Source organism: Pseudophryne corroboree, chromosome 6 (genome assembly GCF_028390025.1).
Source record: "Pseudophryne corroboree isolate aPseCor3 chromosome 6, aPseCor3.hap2, whole genome shotgun sequence".
NCBI classification, from domain to species: Eukaryota; Metazoa; Chordata; class Amphibia; order Anura; family Myobatrachidae; genus Pseudophryne; species Pseudophryne corroboree.
Window position 1 is genome coordinate 306179139 of NC_086449.1, and position 23439 is coordinate 306202577.

Below are 23439 nucleotides of genomic sequence, written 5' to 3' on the forward strand. Positions count from 1 at the left end.
ACCAGTATACTATATATAATAGCAGTACGGAAGGCCACTGCTGTACCTACCTCTGTGTCGTCATTAAGTATACTATCCATCTACATTCTATACCTGTGGTGCATTTTAGTTTTGCAGTTTGCTGACACAGTGACCACCAGTATACTATATATAGCAGTACGGTACGGAAGGCCACTGCTGTACCTACCTCTGTGTCGTCATTAAGTATACTATCCATCTACATTCTATACCTGTGGTGCATTTTAGTTTTGCAGTTTGCTGACACAGTCACCACCAGTATATATAGCAGTACGGTACGGAAGGCCACTGCTCTACCTACCTCTGTGTCGTCAAGTATACTATCCATCCATACCTGTGGTGCATTTCAGTTGTGCGCAGTATATATAGTAGTAGGCCATTGCTATTGATACTGGCATATATTTCCACACATTAAAAAATGGAGAACAAAAATGTGGAGGTTAAAATAGGGAAAGATCAAGATCCACTTCCACCTCATGCTGAAGCTGCTGCCACTAGTCATGGCCGAGATGATGAAATGCCATCAACGTCGTCTGCCAAGGCCGATGCCCAATGTCATAGTAGAGAGCATGTAAAATCCAAAAAACAAAAGTTCAGTAAAATGACCCAAAAATCAAAATTAAAAGCGTCTGAGGAGAAGCGTAAACTTGCCAATATGCCATTTACGACACGGAGTGGCAAGGAACGGCTGAGGCCCTGGCCTATGTTCATGGCTAGTGGTTCAGATTCACATGAGGATGGAAGCACTCATCCTCTCGCTAGAAAATTGAAAAGACTTAAGCTGGCAAAAGCACAGCAAAGAACTGTGCGTTCTTCTAAATCACAAATACCCAAGGAGAGTCCAATTGTGTCGGTTGCGATGCCTGACCTTCCCAACACTGGACGGGAAGAGCTTGCGCCTTCCACCATTTGCACGCCCCCTGCAAGTGCTGGAAGGAGCACCCGCAGTCCAGTTCCTGATAGTCAAATTGAAGATGTCACTGTTGAAGTACACCAGGATGAGGATATGGGTGTTGCTGGCGCTGGGGAGGAAATTGACAAGGAGGACTCTAATGGTGAGGTGGTTTGTTTAAGTCAGGCACCCGGGGAGACACCTGTTGTCCGTGGGACGAATATGGCCATTGACATGCCTGGTCAAAATACAAAAAAAATCAGCTCTTCGGTGTGGAATTATTTTAACACAAATGCGGACAACAGGTGTCAAGCCGTGTGTTGCCTTTGTCAAGCTGTAATAAGTAGGGGTAAGGACGTTAACCACCTCGGAACATCCTCCCTTATACGTCACCTGCAGCGCATTCATCATAAGTTAGTGACAAGTTCAAAAACTTTGGGTGACAGCGGAAGCAGTCCACTGACCACTAAATCCCTTCCTCTTGTAACCAAGCTCCTGCAAACCACACCACCAACTCCCTCAGTGTCAATTTCCTCCTTACACAGGAAAGCCAATAGTCCTGCAGGCCATGTCACTGGCAAGTCTGACGAGTCCTCTCCTACCTGGGATTCCTCCGATGCATCCTTGAGTGTAACGCCTACTGCTGCTGGCGCTGCTGTTGTAGCTGCTTGGAGTCGATCATCATCCCAGAGGGGAAGTCGGAAGACCACTTGTACTACTTCCAGTAAGCAATTGACTGTCCAACAGTCCTTTGCGAGGAAGATGAAATATCACAGCAGTCATCCTGCTGCAAAGCAGATAACTCAGGCCTTGGCAGCCTGGGCGGTGAGAAACGTGGTTCCGGTATCCACCGTTAATTCAGAGCCAACTAGAGACATGATTGAGGTACTGTGTCCCCGGTACCAAATACCATCTAGGTTCCATTTCTCTAGTCAGGCGATACCGAAAATGTACACAGACCTCAGAAAAAGACTCACCAGTGTCCTAAAAAATGCAGTTGTACCCAATGTCCACTTAACCACGGACATGTGGACAAGTGGAGCAGGGCAGACTCAGGACTATATAACTGTGACAGCCCACTGGGTAGATGTATTGCCTCCCGCAGCAAGAACAGCAGCGGCGACACCAGTAGCAGCATCTCACAAACGCCAACTTGTTCCTAGGCAGGCTACGCTTTGTATCACCGCTTTCCAGAATAGGCACACAGCTGACAACCTCTTACGGAAACTGAGGAAGATCATCGCACAATGGCTTACCCCAATTGGACTCTCCTGGGGATTTGTGACATCGGACAACGCCAGCAATATTGTGCGTGCATTACATCTGGGCAAATTCCAGCATGTCCCATGTTTTGCACATACATTGAATTTGGTGATGCAGAATTATTTAAAAAACGACAGGGGCGTGCAAGAGATGATGTCGGTGGCCCGAAGAATTGCGGGCCACTTTCGGCATTCAGGCACCGCGTACAGAAGACTGGAGCACCACCAAACATTCCTGAACCTGCCCTGCCATCATCTGAAGCAAGAGGTGGTAACGAGGTGGAATTCAACCCTCTATATGCTTCAGAGGATGGAGGAGCAGCAAAAGGCCATTCAAGCCCATACATCTGCCCACGATATAGGCAGAGGAGGGGGAATGCACCTGACTCAAGCGCAGTGGAGAATGATTTCAACGTTGTGCAAGGTTCTGCAACCCTTTGAACTTGCCACACGTGAAGTCAGTTCAGACACTGCCAGCCTGAGTCAGGTCATTCCCCTCATCAGGCTTTCGCAGAAGAAGCTGGAGACATTGAAGGAGGAGATAAAACAGAGCAATTCCGCTAGGCATGTGGGACTTGTGGATGGAGCCCTTAATTCGCTTAACCAGGATTCACGGGTGGTCAATCTGTTGAAATCAGAGCACTAAATTTTGGCCACCTTGCTCGATCCTAGATTTAAAACCTACGTTGTATCTCTCTTTCCGGCAGACACAAGTCTGCAGAGGTTCAAAGACCTGCTGGTGAGAAAATTGTCAAGTCAAGCGGAACGTGACCCGTCAACATCTTTTCCTTCACATTCTCCCGCAACTGGGGGTGCGAGGAAAAGGCTAAGAATTCCGAGCCCACCCGCTGGCGGTGATGCAGGGCAGTCTGGAGCGAGTGCTGACATCTGGTCCGGACTGAAGGACCTGCCAACGATTACTGACATGTCGTCTACTGTCACTTCATATGATTCTCTCACCATTGAAAGAATGGTGGAGGATTATATGAGTGACCGCATCCAAGTAGGCACGTCAGACAGTCCGTACGTATACTGGCAGGAAAAAAGAGGCAATTTGGAGGCCCTTGCACAAACTGGCTTTATTCTACCTAAGTTGCCCTCCCTCCAGTGTGTACTCCGAAAGAGTGTTTAGTGCAGCCGCTCACCTTGTCAGCAATCGGCGTACGAGGTTACTTCCAGAAAATGTGGAGAAGATGATGTTCATCAAAATGAATTATAATCAATTCCTCCGTGGAGACATTCACCAGCAGCAATTGCCTCCACAAAATACACAGGGACCTGAGATGGTGGTTTCCAGTGGGGACGAATTAATAATCTGTGAGGAGGGGGATGTACACAGTGAAAGGGGTGAGGAATCGGAGGATGATGATGAAGTGGACATCTTGCCTCTGTAGAGCCAGTTTGTGCAAGGAGAGATTGATTGTTTCTTTTTTTGGTTGGGGCCCAAACCAACCAGTCATTTCAGTCACAGTCGTGTGGCAGACCCTGTCACTGAAATGATGGGTTCGTTAAAGTGTGCATGTTCTGTTTATACAACATAAGGGTGGGTGGGAGGGCCCAAGGACAATTCCATCTTGCACCTCTTTTTTCTTTAATTTTTCTTTGCATCATGTGCTGTTTGGGGACAATTTTTTTGAAGTGCCATCCTGCCTGACACTGCAGTGCCACTCCTAGATGGGCCAGGTCTTTGTGTCGGCCACTTGTGTCGCTTAGCTTAGTCACACAGCGACCTTGGTGCGCCTCTTTTTTTCTTTGCATCATGTGCTGTTTGGGGACTATTTTTTTGAAGTGCCATCCTGCCTGACACTGCAGTGCCACTCCTAGATGGGCCAGGTCTTTGTGTCGGCCACTTGTGTCGCTTAGCTTAGTCACACAGCGACCTTGGTGCGCCTCTTTTTTTCTTTGCATCATGTGCTGTTTGGGGACAATTTTTTTGAAGTGCCATCCTGCCTGACACTGCAGTGCCACTCCTAGATGGGCCAGGTCTTTGTGTCGGCCACTTGTGTCGCTTAGCTTAGTCACACAGCGACCTTGGTGCGCCTCTTTTTTTCTTTTCATCATGTGCTGTTTGGGGACAATTTTTTTGAAGTGCCATCCTGCCTGACACTGCAGTGCCACTCCTAGATGGGCCAGGTGTTTGTGTCGGCCACTTGTGTCGCTTAGCTTAGTCACACAGCGACCTTGGTGCGCCTCTTTTTTTCTTTACATCATGTGCTGTTTGGGGACTATTTTTTTGAAGTGCCATCCTGCCTGACACTGCAGTGCCACTCCTAGATGGGCCAGGTCTTTGTGTCGGCCACTTGTGTCGCTTAGCTTAGCCATCCAGCGACCTCGGTGCAAATTTTAGGACTAAAAATAATATTGTGAGGTGTGAGGTGTTCAGAATAGACTGGAAATGAGTGGAAATTATGGTTATTGAGGTTACTAAAACTATGGGATCAAAATGACCCCCAAATTCTATGATTTAAGCTGTTTTTTAGGTTTTTTTGTAAAAAAAACCCCGAATCCAAAACACACCCGAATCCGACAAAAAAATTTTCGGTGAGGTTTTGCCAAAACGCGTCCGAATCCAAAACACAGCCGCGGAACCGAATCCAAAACCAAAACACAAAACCCAAAAAATGTCCGGTGCACATCACTAATATATATATATATATATATATATATATATATATACACACACATACATACATACATACATACATATACATAAACAAATACATACATACACACACAGGAATTCGTATGACCGGCACTCCGCTAGTTAAACTGACAATCCCTGGTGCCCTCTGACTAGTAATGATGTATGTTCACAAGAAATGTCCGGCACTCAGGTTGACAAACGGGAGACAGAGGCAAGTAAACTCAGCTACTTGTCTCTGTCTCCCGTTTGTCAACCGGAGTGCAGGACATTTCTTGTGAATATAAAAAAATATATAATATAATATTATATATATATTTATACACACACATTATATATATATATATATATATATATATATATATATATATATATATACACATACACACACATTATTTTTATTTATTTTTATCTTTTTCATATAGATGTACACTCGTATAAACAGCTACCTGTAATACTGGGTGATAACTTGTGTACATAAATTTGTTTGCAGCCTGCAGTACTTCTCTATGTGGGACACTGTTGCTTAGTTTATTGTGCCCTGATATAAGCCAACCCTAGGATGCACATTATAGAGCTGACCCTGTCCATATCCTGACTGTTGCAAGGACACTGGACTAGACAGAGAGGAATGAGTGAGCGACGCGTGGGTCCGCTTAGACTGCCGGCACGAGCAGGGAAAGGAATAGAATTGTTAAGAAGCATCTTTCCCGGTAGTTAGGGAGCTGAAAGGTAACGGCCTGAGGCAGCAGACCAGAGTGCCGCTGTGAGCCGGAAAGCTTGGAGATCCAACAGAGTGTGCTGCTAATCATTCTCCTGTGAAACAGGCTCAAGCAGGCAGAGGACTGGTGCATAATACCTGTAATGGGAGCAGGAGGTGCTGAATGACTGGGTGAGTCATCTCAGGAGCCGGACAGCTGTGCTAAGACTGAGTACTGGGTGTCACAGCGGGTCCGGCAGGATGCAGGATTCTGCATCAGCCACAGTTCTTAAGTGTTTTTAGGCTGTCCAGACTCGGGGCACCCTGGGACCTCGGGCCCCCGGCACAGGTGCACCCTTTGTAGCCCCCTGTTGCCGGGCCTGCATACTAACAAATGGTGATGCGATTCAGCAGTGGAGCAGGGGGGCAGCTGGAGAAGTCAGGGACATCTCCACGGTAACCTGCTATATGAATAGTGGGAAGCAGAGAAATGCCCTGTTTAACGCAAAACAGGGCTTTTCTCTGCTTTATGCATAGACCCCTTTATTTGCTAATTTTCTCTGAAATCTAGTAAAATTGTAATATGAAAACGACTTATGTTATATATTAGGTATTTTTTGCATCTTCTGTTACAATGGGGGAGATGTACTAAGCCTTAAGGAGTGATAATGTGTACAGAGATAAAGTACCAGCCAATCAGCTCCAAACTGTCATGTTACAGGCTAGGTTTGAAAAATGGCAGTAAGGAGTTGATTGGTTGGTACTTTATCCCTCTCCAAGATTTAGTACAACTGCTCTAAAGTGCTTTCATTTTCCCCAAGCTGACTAATACCTTAACAAGCATTATATAAGAATAGCAAAGCAGAAGATATTTCTAAACATTTAATTTAAATCAAAAGTAGATATTCCTTAGTCATGGCTTTGCAACATCATCATCATCATCCGAGCAAACAGGCAATTTTATGCACACTTGGTATGATTAAATGTGCATATACTTTCTTGCTGTGAATTATAAATGACCCTTATACTATTTTTTATTGCATATATAAATGATTGCAAGATCAGTTTTATGTAAACAGAGGACCATATCAAACGTAATATAGGATTAGATGAAAAGCAGCCTCAGCAAGCAATATTGACACGGGGGTGAAGTTAGTCCCAGAGGAGATTAGAAGGATTACAATTTCAGTTAATTATAACAAACTCTTTCCATCCATAGTGATGAAATTACAGTTTATTATACACTAGATCCCTCTATACTAAGGTAAGATGTGAACCCAGAACAAGTGTGTTAACCCATAACAGACATTTGTGGAAATCCCTAGGTGAGGTAATAATCATGCATTAGGGGAGGCAAAGGGGAAGATGGGGTCATTGCTATTGCTAGGTCATTGCATCCCATTCTGTGAACCTGGAGAGTATAAACGCAGTAAGAACACAGGCAGATGTTCCTGTCAGTGCAAAAATCTAAAATGTAATTGACTGCAATAAAGGATGGAGGGTTGAAACATGCACCTCTACCACTAAAAAAACAAACCTGTCCTATGTGGATAACAAATTGCTAATGTATTAAGAGTCAGAAAGGGAAATGTAATTTTACTAGAAGTACTTCATCAAGGTTGGAGGCTCCACCATATAAAAAAAATAACATAAAATAAGCATATACAGTAGATTGTGCTGCTGTTTTATGGTGGGTTTTCCCTCAAACAATCCATAGCACTATATTTTTATTCCAGATATATGCCTCTTAAATTATTTGTTGTTTTTCCTCCTTATATTCTACAGTATATTACTTTACCCTTTCACTAATTGCACCATGTCCACTTACTGACTGCATTTTATATCAGCATTTTATAATTACCCACTATTGCTTTCATCAGTCAGTGTGATTGTATTGATTATATATCAATGATCCACTGATTGTAGCAGGCAGGCCCACATTGCGTATACACAGCAGTACTTAAAATAGAGTATGCTAGCATATTGATATTTCATCAGTCAGTGCCCCCCCCCCCCCCCCCAATCCCACCCTGATTGCACTAGGCAGATGTTATACACTCGTACTTAAAATAACACTGTCCACCCACCCTCCCACACACAAACTCCTCCCCGTCTGATTGGAATTTGAAGTACAGAAGGTGGATCTTATACAAAATTAACAAAAATGCTGTAATAAAGTACACTGGAAGACCTCATGTTTTTTATCTGTGTGCGTTTTGGCTCCCCTCTCTGTGTGTGTGTGAAATCATAAACGCATGTCATGACGGGTCACAAGCACAATACTGCAGTTGGAGACACAGGATTGCGCTGGATCCAGCGCACCCCAGCTGTCTCATTACTGGCAGCCTGCCAGGAGTATTCAGCCAGCCCAGCACTCTGACATTTTCATCAGAGGCCACGGTCCACCAGAAATGCCTTCCATACAGCCTTATGGGCAGGGCCCCCTGAGACCCACAGGGCCCTAAGCAGCCACCTTGGTTGCCTTCTGGTAAATCCTCCTTTGCTATGAGCGATATCGTATAGTTTTCCCCTTCCCGAGCCGGACCACCGATATAGTGCATACACACTACGCAATATCGCAAGTGATATCGCCTAGAGATGTCAGGCCGCAGCCGGGCCCGAACATGCAGCATCTGACGATATAGACAAACATTGCAACTTAGAGATATTTATTAACTAGCCGCAATATTGAAACAGAAAGACGCTGGGCTAGATGCATCATCGCTTGGAGAGTGATAAAATGGAGAAAGAAAAGGTACCAGCCAATCATGTCCTAACTGCCATGTTACAGGCTGTGTTTGTAAAATGGCATTTAGGAGCTGATTGGCCGGTACTTTATCTCTATCCACTTTATCACTTTTCAAGCGATGACGCATCTTGCCCTTTGAAAGAAATGTAATAATTTTAGACCAATATCCTGTTACACAGTACACGCTACATGCTACATCTAGGGCATTATATTTAGAAACGTGTCAAAAGATACCAACTTAGCAAAACTTTAGTCAGAAATCAGCAACGTCTGGGGGAAAAATTCTTGCCACTTGATTCAAAAACATGCAGAAGCATGTACGTTCTAATACAATGTCAGAAAGAGTCACTGCTCGAAAACGGAGCTCAGAAATGGAACATAACGATAATGCTTATCTATTGTTTATGCTAGATAAAAAATTATTTTATTCCTATTCACATTTTTATTACTTTAGTAAATGTAGTGATAGACTGTACTTTCAAAATGTATTTTCTAGTGATGTGCACCGGATATTTTTCGGGTTTTGTGTTTTGGTTTTGGATTCGGTTCCGCAGCGTGTTTTGGATTCGGACGTGTTTTGGCAAAACCTCCCGGAAAATTTTATGTCGGATTCGGGTGTGTTTTGGATTTGGGTGGTTTTTTTTACAAAAACCCCTCAAAAACCGCTTAAATCATAGAATTTGGGGGTCATTTTGATCCCATAGTATTATTAACCTCAATAACCATAATTTCCACTCATTTCCAGTCTATTCTGAACACCTCACACCTCACAATATTATTGTTAGTCCTAAAAATTTGCACTGAGGTCGCTGGATGACTAAGCTAAGCGACCCAAGTGGCTGACACAAACACCTGGCCCATCTAGGAGTGGCACTGCAGTGTCAGACAGGATGGCACTTCAAAAAAATAGTCCCCAAACAGCACATGATGCAAAGAAAAAAAGAGGTGCAATGAGGTAGCTGTGTGACTAAGCTAAGCGACCCAAGTGGCCGACACAAATACCTGGCCCATCTAGGAGTAGCACTGAAGTGTCAGACAGGATGGCACTAAAAAAAATAGTCCCCAAACAGCACATGATGCAAAGAAAAAAAGAGGTGCACCAAGGTCGCTGGATGGCTAAGCGACCCAAGTGGCCGACACAAACACCTTGCCCATCTAGGAGTGGCACTGCAGTGTCAGACAGGATGGCACTTCAAAAAATTGTCCCCAAACAGCACATGATGCAAAGAAAAATGAAAGAAAAAAGAGGTGCAAGATGAAATTGTCCTTGGGCCCTCCCACCCACCCTTATGTTGTATAAACAGGACATGCACACTTTAACAAACCCATAATTTCAGCGACAGGGTCTGCCACACGACTGTTACTGAAATGACTGGTTGGTTTGGGCCCCCACCAAAAAAGAAGCAATCAATCTCTCCTTGCACAAACTGGCTCTACAGAGGCAAGATGTCCACTTCCTCCTCATCGTCCGATTCCTCGCCCCTTTCACTGTGTACATCCTCCTCCTCACAGATTATAAATTCTGGAAGTAACCTTGTACGCCGATTGCTGACAAGGTGAGCGGCTGCACTAAACACTCTTTCGAAGTACACACTGGAGGGGGGGCAACTCAGGCAAAATAAAGCCAGTTTCTGCAAGGGCCTCCAAATTGCCTCTTTTTCCTGCCAGTATACTGTCTGATGTGCCTACTTGGATGCGGTCACTCATATAATCCTCCACCATTCTTTCAATGGTGACAGAATCATATGCAGTGACAGTAGATGACATGTCAGTAATCGTTGGCAGGTCCTTCAGTCCGGACCAGATGTCAGCACTCGCTCCAGACTGCCCTGCATCACCGCCAGCGGGTGGGCTCGGAATTCTTAGCCTTTTCCTCGCAGCCCCAGTTGCGGGAGAATGTGAAGGAGGAGCTGTTGACGGGTCACGTTCCGCTTGACTTGACAATTTTCTCACCAGCAGGTCTTTGAACCTCTGCAGACTTGTGTCTGCTGGAAAGAGAGATACAACATAGGTTTTAAATCTAGGATTGAGCATGGTGGCCAAAATGTAGTGCTCTGATTTCAACAGATTGACCACCCGTGAATCCTGGTTAAGCGAATTAAGGGCTCCATCCACAAGTCCCACATGCCTAGTGGAATCGCTCTGTTTTAGCTCCTCCTTCAATCTCTCCAGCTTCTTCTGCAAAAGCCTGATGAGGGGAATGACCTGACTCAGGCTGGCAGTGTCTGAACTGACTTCACGTGTGGCAAGTTCAAAGGGTTGCAGAACCTTGCACAACGTTGAAATCATTCTCCACTGCGCTTGAGTCAGGTGCATTTCCCCCTCCTTTGCCTATATCGTAGGTAGCTGTATAGGCTTGAATGGCCTTTTGCTGCTCCTCCATCCTCTGAAGCATATAGAGGGTTGAGTTCCACCTCGTTACCACCTCTTGCTTCAGATGATGGCAGGGCAGGTTCAGGAGTGTTTGCTGGTGCTCCAGTCTTCGGCGCGCAGTGGCTGAATGCCGAAAGTGGCCCGCAATTCTTCGGGCCACCGACAGCATCTCTTGCATGCCCCTGTCGTTTTTTAAATAATTCTGCACCACCAAATTCAATGTATGTGCAAAACATGGGACGTGCTGGAATTTGCCCACATGCGATGCACGCACAATATTGGTGGCGTTGTCCGATGTCACAAATCCCCAGGAGAGTCCAATTGGGGTAAGCCATTCTGCGATGATGTTCCTCAGTTTCCGTAAGAGGTTGTCAGCTGTGTGCCTCTTATGGAAAGCGGTGATACAAAGCGTAGCCTGCCTAGGAACGAGTTGGCATTTGCGAGATGCTGCTACTGGTGCCGCCGCTGCTGTTCTTGCTGTGGGAGGCAATACATTTACCCAGTGTGCTGTCACAGTCATCTAGTCCTGAGTTTGCCCTGCTCCACTTGTCCACATGTCCGTGGTTAAGTGGACATTGGGTACAACTGCATTTTTTAGGACACTGGTGACTCTTTTTCTGACGTCTGTGTACATTTTCAGTATCGCCTGCCTAGAGAAATGGAACCTAGATGGTATTTGGTACCGGGGACACAGTACCTCAATCAATTCTCTAGTTTCCTGTGAATTAACGGTGGGTACCGGAAACATGTTTTTCACCACCCAGGCTGCCAAGGCCTTAGTTATCCGCTTTGCAGCAGGATGACTGCTGTGATATTTCATCTTCCTCGCAAAGGACTGTTGGACAGTCAATTGCTTACTGGAAGTAGTACAAGTGGTCTTCCGACTTCCCCTCTGGGATGACGATCGATTCCCAGCATCAACAACAGCAGCGCCAGCAGCAGTAGGTGTTACACTCAAGGATGCATCGGAGGAATCCCAGGCAGGAGAGGACTCGTCAGACTTGACAGTGACATGGCCTGCAGGACTATTGGCTTTCCTGTCTAAGGAGGAAATTGACACTGAGGGAGTTGGTGGTGTAGTTTGCAGGAGCTTGGTTACAAGAGGAAGGGATTTTGTTGGCAGTGGACTGCTTCCGCTGTCACCAAAAGTTTTTGAACTTATCAATGACTTCTGATGAATGCGCTCCAGGTGACGTATAAGGGAGGATGTTCCTAGGTGGTTAACGTCCTTACCCCTACTTATTACAGCTTGACAAAAGGTAACACACGGCTTGACACCAGTTGTCCGCATTTCTGTTGAAATAATTCCATACCGAAGAGGTGATTTTTTTTGTAATTTGACCAGGAATGTCAATGGCCATATTCGTCCCACGGACAACTGGTGTCTCCCCGGGTGCCTGACTTAAACAAACCACCTCACCATCAGAATCCTCCTGGTCAATTTCCTCCCCAGCGCCAGCAATACCCATATCCTCATCCTGGTGTACTTCAACAGTGACATCTTCAATTTGACTATCAGGAACTGGACTGCGGGTGCTCCTTCCAGCACTTGCAGGGGGCGTGCAAATGGTGGAAGGCGCCACCTGTTCCCGTCCAGTGTTGGGAAGGTCAGGCATCGCAACCAACACAATTGGACTCTCCTTTGGGGATTTGTGATTTAGAAGAACGCACAGTTCTTTGTTGTGCAGTGCTTTTGCCAGCTTAAGTCTTTTCATTTTTCTAGTGGGAGGATGAGTGCTTCCATCCTCATGTGAAGCTGACCCACTAGTCATGAGGAACATAGGAGAGGGCCTCAGCCATTCCTTGCCAGTCCGTGTCGTAAATGGCATATTGGCAAGTTTACGCTTCTCCTCAGACGCTTTTAATTTAGATTTTTGGGTCATTTTACTGAACTTTTGTTTTTGGATTTTACATGCTCTCTACTATGACATTGGGCATCGGCCTTTGCAGACGACGTTGATGGCATTTCATCGTCTCAGCCATGACTAGTGGCAGCAGCTTCACCACGAGGTGGAAGTGGATCTTGATCTTTCCCTATTTTACCCTCCACATTTTTGTTCTCCATTTTTTAATGTGTGGAACTATATGCCAGTAATATATCAATAGCAATGGCCTACTACTATATATACTGCGCACAAAAACTTAAATGCACCACAGGTATGGATGGATAGTATACTTGACGACACAGAGGTAGGTAGAGCAGTGGCCTACTGTACCGTACTGCTATATATTATATACTGGTGGTCAGCAAAATTATGCACTGTCCTACTACAGTACTGTATATATATACTGCGCACAAAAACTTAAATGCACCACAGGTATGGATGGATAGTATACTTGACGACACAGAGGTAGGTAGAGCAGTGGCCTACTGTACCATACTGCTATATATTATATACTGGTGGTCAGCAAAATGATGCGCTGTCCTACTACTGTATATATATACTGCGCACAAAAACTTAAATGCACCACAGGGATGGATGGATAGTATACTTGATGACACAGAGGTAGGTAGAGCAGTGGCCTACTGTACCGTACTGCTATATATTATATACTGGTGGTCAGCAATATTATGCACTGTCCTACTACTGTATATATATACTGCGCACAAAAACTTAAATGCACCACATGTATGGATGGATAGTATACTTGACGACACAGAGGTAGGTAGAGCAGTGGACTACTGTACCGTACTGATATAATTCTGGTGGTCACTGGTCAGCAAAATTCTGCACTGTCCTCCTACTATATACTACAATGCAGCACAGATATGGAGCGTTTTTTAGGCAGAGAACGTATAATACTGGTGGTCACTGGTCAGCAAAACCCTGCACTGTCCTCCTACTATATAATACTGGTGGTCCCCAGTCCCCACAATAAAGCACACTGAGCACAGTTATTTGCAGCACACTGAGCACAGATATGGAGCATTTTTCAGGCAGAGAACTTAGATATTTGCAGCACACTGAGCACAGATATTTGCAGCACACTGAACACAGAAACTGAGAGAACGCCAGCCACGTCCTCTCACTATCATCTCCAATGCACGAGTGAAAAATGGCGGTGACGCGCGGCTCCTTATATAGAATACGAATCTCGCGAGAATCCGACAGCGGGATGATGACGTTCGGGCGCGCTCGGGTTAACCGAGCAAGGCGGGAGGATCCGTGTCTGCTCGGAACTGTGCAAAAATGGGTGAAGTTCGGGGGAGTTCGGATCCCGAGGAACCGAACCCGCTCATCACTAATATTTTCTGAATATGTAATATACTGTAGGCTTATTTTTTCATATGTATCTTCTCCAAGTCAGTCAGTCACTTTGTAAATATGTATCCTGCAGTTTTTTTATGTTTTATAAAAGGCTTAGGCCTCCATTTATCAAGCCTTGGAGAGTGATAAATACTGTAGCACAGTGAAAATTTACCAACCAATCAGCTCCTAACTTCCATGTTACAGGCTTTGTTTGAAAAATGACAGTTCGGAGGTGATTGGCTGGTACTTTATCACCGTGTTATTTATGACTCTGCAAAGCTTGATAAATCTGGGCCTTAATTTGTTCTAAAGACATGTGTTAATTTAATTTGAACACTGTACTTATGTAATGGGGGTATATGTAATAGGGTCCGAGTTTGCCAGAGGTGCGGAATATCAGACGAATATGGATGTACTTTTAAAGCGGCAATCATTTGAAAGCACAATCAACCTGGTATTACCTTGTAAATGATTGCCTCTTATAAATACAGCCACTCAGCCGACATCCCGCACCTCCAGCAAACTCAGACCCCATTACATATACCCCAATATGTTCATCATAAAACTGTACACATAATGTGTTTAATTAATAGTCCTTATACAATAACAAACACAAAACAAAAAAATTATGAGCTTGTAAATTAATTTTATACTGCACCATATGAGAGCTGAACATATTTACACAACATATCATAAGCAAGAACTTCTGTCAAAACAGAGTTACGCCCTTAAGAAATTTTACCACTAGTATATCAGTCTTGTAGGATCCAATGGGAATTCCTGGCACCTTATTAGAGTGTTATGATAGCTATAGCTATTTTTTTAGCCCAGGAGGCTAAAGCTGAAAGAGTAGAGCCTCCGAATAAGATTAAATAGTTGTCAATGTGGACTGTGCTTTAAGAAATAGCCCTTCACTGTCAGGTACCTATTGTGAACCTCTGTGGTAGAGTCTTCAGTAGTTCCATGGATGTTCCTTAGATCATGGCACCAAGGTAACACAACCCAAAAGGTCTTTCCTCTACTATAAACTGTACAGGTTGAGCACTGTCATTTTGCCCCTGATCAGTGTTACTCTGTAGTCCTTTTAAATATTTTAGTAGCCATTCCCTGAATTAATGATATTTTATTAATTACATTTTTGATAAAGTACTGTAGAAAAGAACATGATCCCATACAGTAGTTCTCAACATTTCAAATGAAGACTTGAGGAAGATTAGTCATCTGTAATGTGTACAAACAACACTAGAAGCTTTACCCCATCCTCAGTGTCGGACTGGGGCATGATGGTCCCACCGGGGGAATGGGCTTGTAGTGACCCGTGTTTAGGGGAATGGCCAGTCTCTAGCGGTTTAGTTAACCAATAGAGAGTGCATGGTCTGTGCTCCTTGATAAATATATAATGTTTAAAGACGTTATCTCTACTGTTATCCAACAAAACTATAATTCATTATTTGAGACAGTATGCATTACATATGCATACAGGAAATTAAAACCAGGGTCTTTGAGGGACTGCCCCTAGTCAGGAAAGAATTAAAATGTTTGTGAGGCTGTTGGTTAGAGGTCTTTAGAGCAGGTCAGCCTTCAGTTGTGGTTTAAGGGAAGTTTTTTTGTGTGTGTCATCTTTTGAGTTGCAGTGTGGTGGCCATCTTACAGAAAACCTTCTGTGATGCATTTTCCCACCCTCCCTCTCATTAGCTTTGTTCTTTTAGGCGTCGGCTTTACATGGGGTGGGAAATAATGGTAGCAGTCATTATTTGCCTTGGAAGCTTGAGGTGTTCTCCCCACCAATACACAGGTTAAGCGGATTCTATCCTACTGGGATATGCGGCACCACTGGTCCAGATGGGACTTTTTGGTTGTGTCATTGGAGTGAGAGGTGGATACCTTGAGTGTTTATATGGGTTGGCAGATGGCCTCCCATCTAGTCCAATGTGGAATATATGCAGACGGTGATAACTGCTTAGTGAGGCAGTTCTTTGTATGTCCCCATAGTACTTTACCTGTCCTTTTCCCCCTTTTGCTTACTCTTTTAGTAGTTTAATATCTATTAGCTTACATTTAAATAGGTAAAATGTAAATAAAGCTGACCTTTCCTTTCCCCTTATTCAGTACATGCTTCCATGTCTTTATTTCATTATGGTTGGTTAAGATGGTTACCTTGCTATGGGAGGGTATGGGCACGAATCAGATGTTAGGAATCTTAAGTAGTCCTTATTTTTATTAACAGCTAACACTCTACAAACTTTTGTTACTAGGGAAACAGAGACAAATAATGGATGATGGAATACCAGAGATTTCTTACCTTTCTGTGATCAATTGACAGCTGTGAGAAAACCAGCTGAAATCCTAACAATACTATGGAGCTGACCAATCTGCAAAGAAAAACAGAATCAGTAATGTAAAGATAACTTAATATTTACTACAACATTCCAGCTGCTTACCAGCACACTGACTAGTGAGTACAGATGCTGGATTCCTTCATAATGACGTCTGCTTGCAATGTATGTCTGTATTTATATAATTAATTTAGGAAAACATATCTAGTGCACAGGGGGATCATGTACAGTATAAGCTCTACTGGCTATTAGACTAAGTACTCGAGTGTTTCTTTCCATGGAGACAAAATAGCTATAATTATCACAGCAAATTACAGTAAGTTAAACTCCATTTCCTGAGCTGTCCATATAGATATATTCATTATCATTGGGCTAAATATATATAAATATATTAAACGACAGTTAACATTATGAAAACAAAGTTGCTAAAAGATTAAAGATTCAATAAAATGAGAAGATTCCTAAATTTTAGGTTTCAATCCATTTATTAAACCCCACAATGTGATGACCTTTATCAGGTATCAAAGAAGGTGACCATTGCAATGCCGTAAGTCTATGCTTACTGTTCAAGGCAAATATCACTGTGGAGCTCAGCATCACTCAGCAGCCCGCATGTAAATAGTGCCTTGATTTTTTATTTTTTGATCAAAATGGCCTGAAATTTTTCTATCATAATCAATTTCTTTAAAAGAAAAGAAAAGAAAAAAAAACAATGGGGTACCACTACTTGCCAGGCAAGCAGACTCAATTTCTCCTGAATAGGGACTGAAACTAAACACCTGGGGGTAAATTTACTAAGCTCCCGATTTTGACCGAGGTGCCGTTTTTTCATCAAAGTGTCATCTCGGTAATTTACTAAGCAATAATCACGGCAGTGATGAGGGCATTCGTAATATTTTGAAGTCCTAGGAAAAAAATCACGAATGAATACACCATCGGTCAAAACGCGGCTGTTTAAGTATGAATCTCGGTCATTTACTAAGAAGTGCAAAGCAAAAAAAAAACAAACACTGCCGTGAAAAATTACAACTCGTAAAAAAGTGCTAAAAAAAAACAGACCTTTTTTTTTTATTCGTGATTGGATAGGCATGCACGGATCCATGAGATCCGTGCATGTATATCAGTGGGAAGGGGTGGGAAAGTGCTTATTTTTTCAAAAAAAATTGCGTGGGGTCCCCCCTCCTAAGCATAACCAGCCTCAGGCTCTTTGAGCCGATCCTGGTTGCAGAAATATGGTGAAAAAATTGACAGGGGTTCCCCCATATTTAAGCAACCAGCATCGGGCTCTGCGCCTGGTCCTGGTTCCAAAAATACGGGGGACAAAAAGAGTAGGGGTCCCCCGTATTTTTAAAACCAGCACCGGGCTCCACTAGCTGGACAGATAATGCCACAGCCGGGGGTCACTTTTATATAGTGCCCTGCGGCCGTGGCATCAAAAATCCAACTAGTCACCCCTCAGCGGTGACGTCACTTTAGGTCAACCGCAGGGCAGAAAGTTCCCAGCATTGGTTACAATGGAGCGCATAGGCGCAACATTGTAACACTGCCGTGTGCCGCCTGTCACTCAGTACAGGAGCACACAGCCGATCAGGAGAGTGCTACAACGTGGCACTCCCTGATTGGCTGAGGAAACCCACTTAGACATCAGTCAGAGTGGGTTTCTGGCAGTCGGGAAAAGGGGATCCATGTGCAAACATGGGTCCCCTTTTAGTGCGTGGCTCGGGTGTCCGTTTTGTTATTTTTTTCAAGTACGTGGATTACACCTGGATTCCCCGAGGACCCTGGACCCCTGGATCTCGTGAGTATAATTTCTTCAACAGGTACCCCTTGGATTCTACTGGAGAAGAGGACGGACCTGCGTGGGAACATAAGGTAAGTATGTATGTATGTATGTGTGTATGTATGTAATAAAATTATACTTTCACGGTGTGTCTTGTGTTTTTTGGGTATTTTTTTAGTAGTAGTACTACAGGTACCAGCGGGCCCGTTTTTCCGCCGCATGCTGGTACTTGTGGTTCTCCAAGTACCAGCATGCGGGGGACGCTTGCTGGGACTTGTAGTACTGCTACTAAAAACAATATCTTTTCTTTTACAACAAAGGCTATCAGCCCCCCCATCCGCAGCCCATTGGATGGGGGGGGACAGCCTCGGGCTTCACCCCTGGCCCTTGGGTGGCTGGGGGGGGGGACCCCTTGATTGAAGGGGTCCCCACTCCCCCAGGGTACCCCGGCCAGGGGTGACTAGTTGGATTTTTGATGCCACGGCCGCAGGGCACTATATAAAAGTGACCCCCGGCTGTGGCATTATCTGTCCAGCTAGTGGAGCCCGGTGCTGGTTTTAAAAATACAGGGGACCCCTACTCTTTTTGTCCCCCGTATTTTTGGAACCAGGACCAGGCGCAGAGCCCGATGCTGGTTGCTTAAATATGGGGGAACCCCTGTCATTTTTTTCCCCATATTTCGGCAACCAGGATCGGCTCAAAGAGCCCGAGGCTGGTTATGCTTAGGAGGGGGGACCCCACGCAATTTTTTTTAAAATATTTGACAGTGTTTAATTTAAAAAAAACAAAAAAAATGAACCCCAGCACGGATCACACAGATCCGGCCGAGATTCATTGTAAAAAAGTCGGCAGTGTTTTGCTAATCACTGCCGTAAAAATAGAAAAAAAACCACGAATGACATCGACATCGGAACAAAAGAAAAACCCGAATACGACAGCTTAGTAAATTAGTCGTAATCAATTCAAAAAGTTGCAGTTTTACACTTTCGATGTCATTCGTGATTGAACTTTGACCTGAAACGGGAAAATACGAATCTTAGTAAATTTACCCCCTGGACTCAGGCTTCCAGTTTCATTGAAAATAATGTTAGTTAAAAAAAAAATATATATATATAAGAAAAATATTAAAAAGTAAAAATAATACATTCTAAACAAAATGGGAAAACCACTTTATTTTAATAACTAGCATTTGCTTGCAGCTTAGCTCACATGTATGTATGTTATTGCTCAGTGGAACTAATTTTACAAAGACCATACTGCCATCTAACATTGTGACATATATTTTATATTGTACACACTGATCACAAAATGTCTTTGTAAACAATATTTGCAGTTTTTCCTTCAGGGATTACCACAAATAGATGCTTGGAGCTACTAACTTGTGAGCAAGCCACATAAAGCTGCCAATGGGAGAAGCAGCTGGTCCTGAGATCTACGTCTGCCACCCTGACTGTTTTTCGGGGGGGGGGGTGCAATATACACTATATGGACAAAAGTATTCAGTCGTCTAACCATTACACCAACAGGGACTGTAATGACATTGCATTCAAATACATATACTTTAATATGGAGTTGGTCCCCAATTTGCAGCTTCCACTCTCCTTGGAAGACTTTCAGCAACATTTTGTAGTGTTTCTGTGGGAATTTGTCCCATTCATTTTGTAGAGAATTTATGAGGTCTGGCTCATGCTGAAGCATTAAGATTGCCCTTCACTGGAGATAAGGGGCCTAGCCCAAATCCTGAAAAACAGCCCCATACCATTATCCCTCCTCCACCAAACTTCACAGTTGGAATAATGCAGTCAGGCAGGTAACGTTCTCCCGCCATCTGCCAAATCCAGACTCGCCCACCTGACTGCCAAACAGACCAGTGTGATTCATCACTCCACAGAGCATGTTTTCACTGCTCCACAGTCCAATGTCGTGTGCTTTACCTTACTCCATCTGATGCTTAGCATTGGACTGTTGATGTGAGGCTTGCATGCAGCTGCACTGCCATGGAAAACCATTCCATTAAGCTCCCGCTGCACAGTTTTTGTGTTTACATTAATGCCAGTGGAAGTTCGGAACTCTTCAGCTATGAAACCAGCAATTGGCAATTTTTATGCACCATGCGCCTTAGCAGTTGTTGACCCTGCTCTGTGATTTTATGTGGTCTTCCGCTTCATGGATGAGTTGCTGTTGTTCCTAAACTCTTCCACTTTCTAATAATATCCCTTATAGTTGACCATGGAATATACACCTATTATGTATCACAAATATTTGCAAATAGGGATTGAGACTATCAAGGGACAAAACGCATTGGTTTTTTATTTTTTAATCAGGTTCTACATACATTTTAGTTGATAGTCTGGTTTTACCATAAGTGTCGGATCCATTCCAACATGCATTTGTTGGAATGGATCCGACAAGGGCTATTCAATTAACGGCCAAATCCGACAGCCAGATTTGGCCGTTAATTGAATAGCCCTTGTCGGATCCATTCCAACAAATGCATGTTGGAATGGATCCGACACTTATGGTAAAACCAGACTGTTGCTGTGTGTGTCCTGTCCTGATGCTGCTGTCAGCAGCTGCCAGGTGCGTTGGCGGCGGCAGTGGGGGGAGCTGGTGGCGGGTGTACATGTCTGCGGCGGTGGGGGGAGGCACTGCCGGGAGTGAGGATCCTGGCCAGGAAGACGCCCTGCTCAATCTGACTTTTTATTTTTACAGTCGGATTGAGATTGTTGGAAAAAAATGCTCAGCATATTACAAGGTGTTGCCCCCCACACATCACAGTGCACATTATATGGGAACAACACATTAGAACAGCTGATAATTCATTAAGAAGGATAATATACAGGACAAGATAAAAATACATAAATGATAAATAAAAAACGTAATAATAATAAGAACCTGGGTATGTAATAAGCATATAATGTAGTTATTATAAAAAAGGCGCAATCTCATAATACTCGTTTAGGCCATATGGAGTTAGTGTATTGAGTTGGTAAATCCAGCACATTTCTCTCTTAGCTAATTTATTGTCATGGACACGTTTTAGTGGGGGCAACAACTTTTAATATGCTGAGCATTCTTTTTGTTGTAAGATCACTCATTTTCTCTTAAATTATGAATTAATACATTAACTTCATTGTAAAATGTATTTAATCGAGTGCTATCCCATTATGAATTGATGTAATTGTTAACCTTAATGTATTATTTTTACTAACTTGTATTGTAACTTAAGTATGGGTCACAGAGGCAATATACTATAAAAATATCCTTTATTACCTAGTGAGACCAGAGTAAAATGACGCATTGATTTCAATGTCTTCTGACCAATCAAAAATGTCCGCCACACTTTTATCTCTACAGCCCATTAAAACGGAGCTAGGTTGCCCGGGATACGGAGGACGCAGGGAAGGGATGTCCGTGCAATATCCCGGTCCCCGCGCCTCTGCACACAAACTTTATAATGGGCCTCCATACATCTTGCGCCTGCACAGCCCAAATGTATTGTTGTCATTGAATTAACGCAATATCGCAGCATTTTCGCGCATGCGCAAACATTACTTCCTGATGCTGGGAAATCAGGAAGTGCTCAAGGATCTGATTAGCCAGCCTTTATAAGACTTTCAGATGCAGGGTCACCCATGCTTACTCCTAAGGAAGTACCATTTTTACATGAAGGGACGAAATGCCTTAAGCTATACACTACTACCTCTCCACTGCTGTATAACAGATAAGCATGATATGATTTTTAATATTGTACGAGTCCACCTTTTACTTATATGTTTGTGTGAAAAGTTTATTAAACTCTGTTAAAAACTTTATTACACTATCAGAGTTTTTCTCCCCATTGGGGATATTTTGGTTCTAAGGTACACAGTATGCAGCTGTGGAAAACAAGAAGGACCTTTGAGCCAAAATCCTTATTTATACATAAAAAGTGAGTTGTCATACATTTAAGAGTACTTTTAACCTTATCACCTCTTGGAAGCTTACAGTGGGGATTGAAAGTTTTGGCACCCCAGGCAAAAATTCATTTTAATGTGCAAAAAGAAGCCAAGGAAAGATGGAAAAATCTCCAAAAGGCATCAAATTACAGATTAGACATTCTTATAACATGTCAAAAAAGTTTGATTTTATTGCCATCATTTACACTTTCAAAAGAGCAGAAAACAAAAAATGGCGTCTGCAAAAGTTTGGCCACCCTGCAGAGTTAATACCTTGTACTGCCCCCTTTGGCAAGTATCACAGCTTGTAAATGCTTTTTGTAGCCAGCCAAGAGTCTTTCAATTCTTGTTTGAGGTATCTTCGCCCATTCTTCCTTACAAAAGTCTTCCAGTTCTTTGAGATTCCTGGGCTGTCTGTGATGCACTGCTCTTTTAAGGTCTATCCATAGATTTTCAATTATGTTGAGGTCAGGAGATTGTGAAGGCCATGGCAAAACCTTCAGTTTACGCCTCTTGATGTAATCACCATGGATTTTGAGGTGTGTTTAGGATCATTATCCATTTGTAGAAGCCAGCCTCTCTTTAACTTCAGCTTTTTCACAGATGGCATCAAGTTAGCGTCCAAAATTTACTGGAATCTTATTGAATCCATTTTTCCTTCTACTCGTGAAATGTTCCCTGTGCCACTGGCTGCAATACAACCCCAAAGCATGATTTATCCACCCCCATGCTTAACAGTTGGACAGAGGTTCTTTTCATTAAATTCTGTGCCTTCCTTCTCCAAACGTACCTTTGCTCATTGCGGCCAAAAAGTTCTATTTTAACCTCATCAGTCCACAGAACTTTATTCCAAAATGCATCAGGCTGGTCTATATGTTCATTTGCAAACTTCAAACGCTGATTTTTGTGGTGAGGACGTAGAAGAGGTTTTCTTCTGATGACTCTTCCATGAAGACCATATTTGTACAAGTATCTCTTTATAGTGGAATAGTGTACCACAACTCCAGTGTCTGCCAGATCTTCCTGGAGGGATCGTGCAGTCAAACGTGGATTTTGACTTGCTTTTCTCACAATCCTGTGAGCTGTTCTGTCTGATATTTTTCTTGGTCTTCCAGATCTTGCTTTAACTTCCACTGTTCCTGTTGACTGCCATTTCTTAATTACATTCCGAACAGAGGATATGGGCATCTGATAACGCTTTGCTATCTTCTTATAGCCTTCTCCTGCTTTGTGAGCGTCAACTATTCTCAGTTTCAGTGTTCTACACAACTGCTTAGAGCAACCCATGGTGCTGATTATTGGAGCAAAGTCAGATGAGTCTGGGCTTTTAAAATCTTTGAGATTGACATCACCTGGTCTTTCCAGACGATGATTGAGAACAATCCATGACACTGCCAGGTCTCAGCTGTCCAAAGGGGGCAGTACAAGGTATTAACTCTGCAGGGTGGCCAAACTTTTGCAGACGCCATTTTTTGTTTTCTGTTCTTTTGAAAGTGTAA

General features: G+C 43.5%; 1 protein-coding gene across 3 annotated transcripts in view; it reads right to left on the reverse strand.

Annotated features, from left to right (window-relative positions):
• The window catches only part of THSD4 (thrombospondin type 1 domain containing 4), a 1279073-nt gene that overhangs the window by 1118231 nt on the left and 137403 nt on the right, over nt 1-23439 (reverse strand). For all 3 annotated transcript variants that reach the window (XM_063926205.1, XM_063926204.1, XM_063926206.1), the window contains exon 3: nt 16189-16258. In XM_063926205.1, the coding sequence (XP_063782275.1) occupies nt 16189-16258 (70 nt within the window). The remainder of the gene's footprint in view (nt 1-16188; nt 16259-23439) is intronic.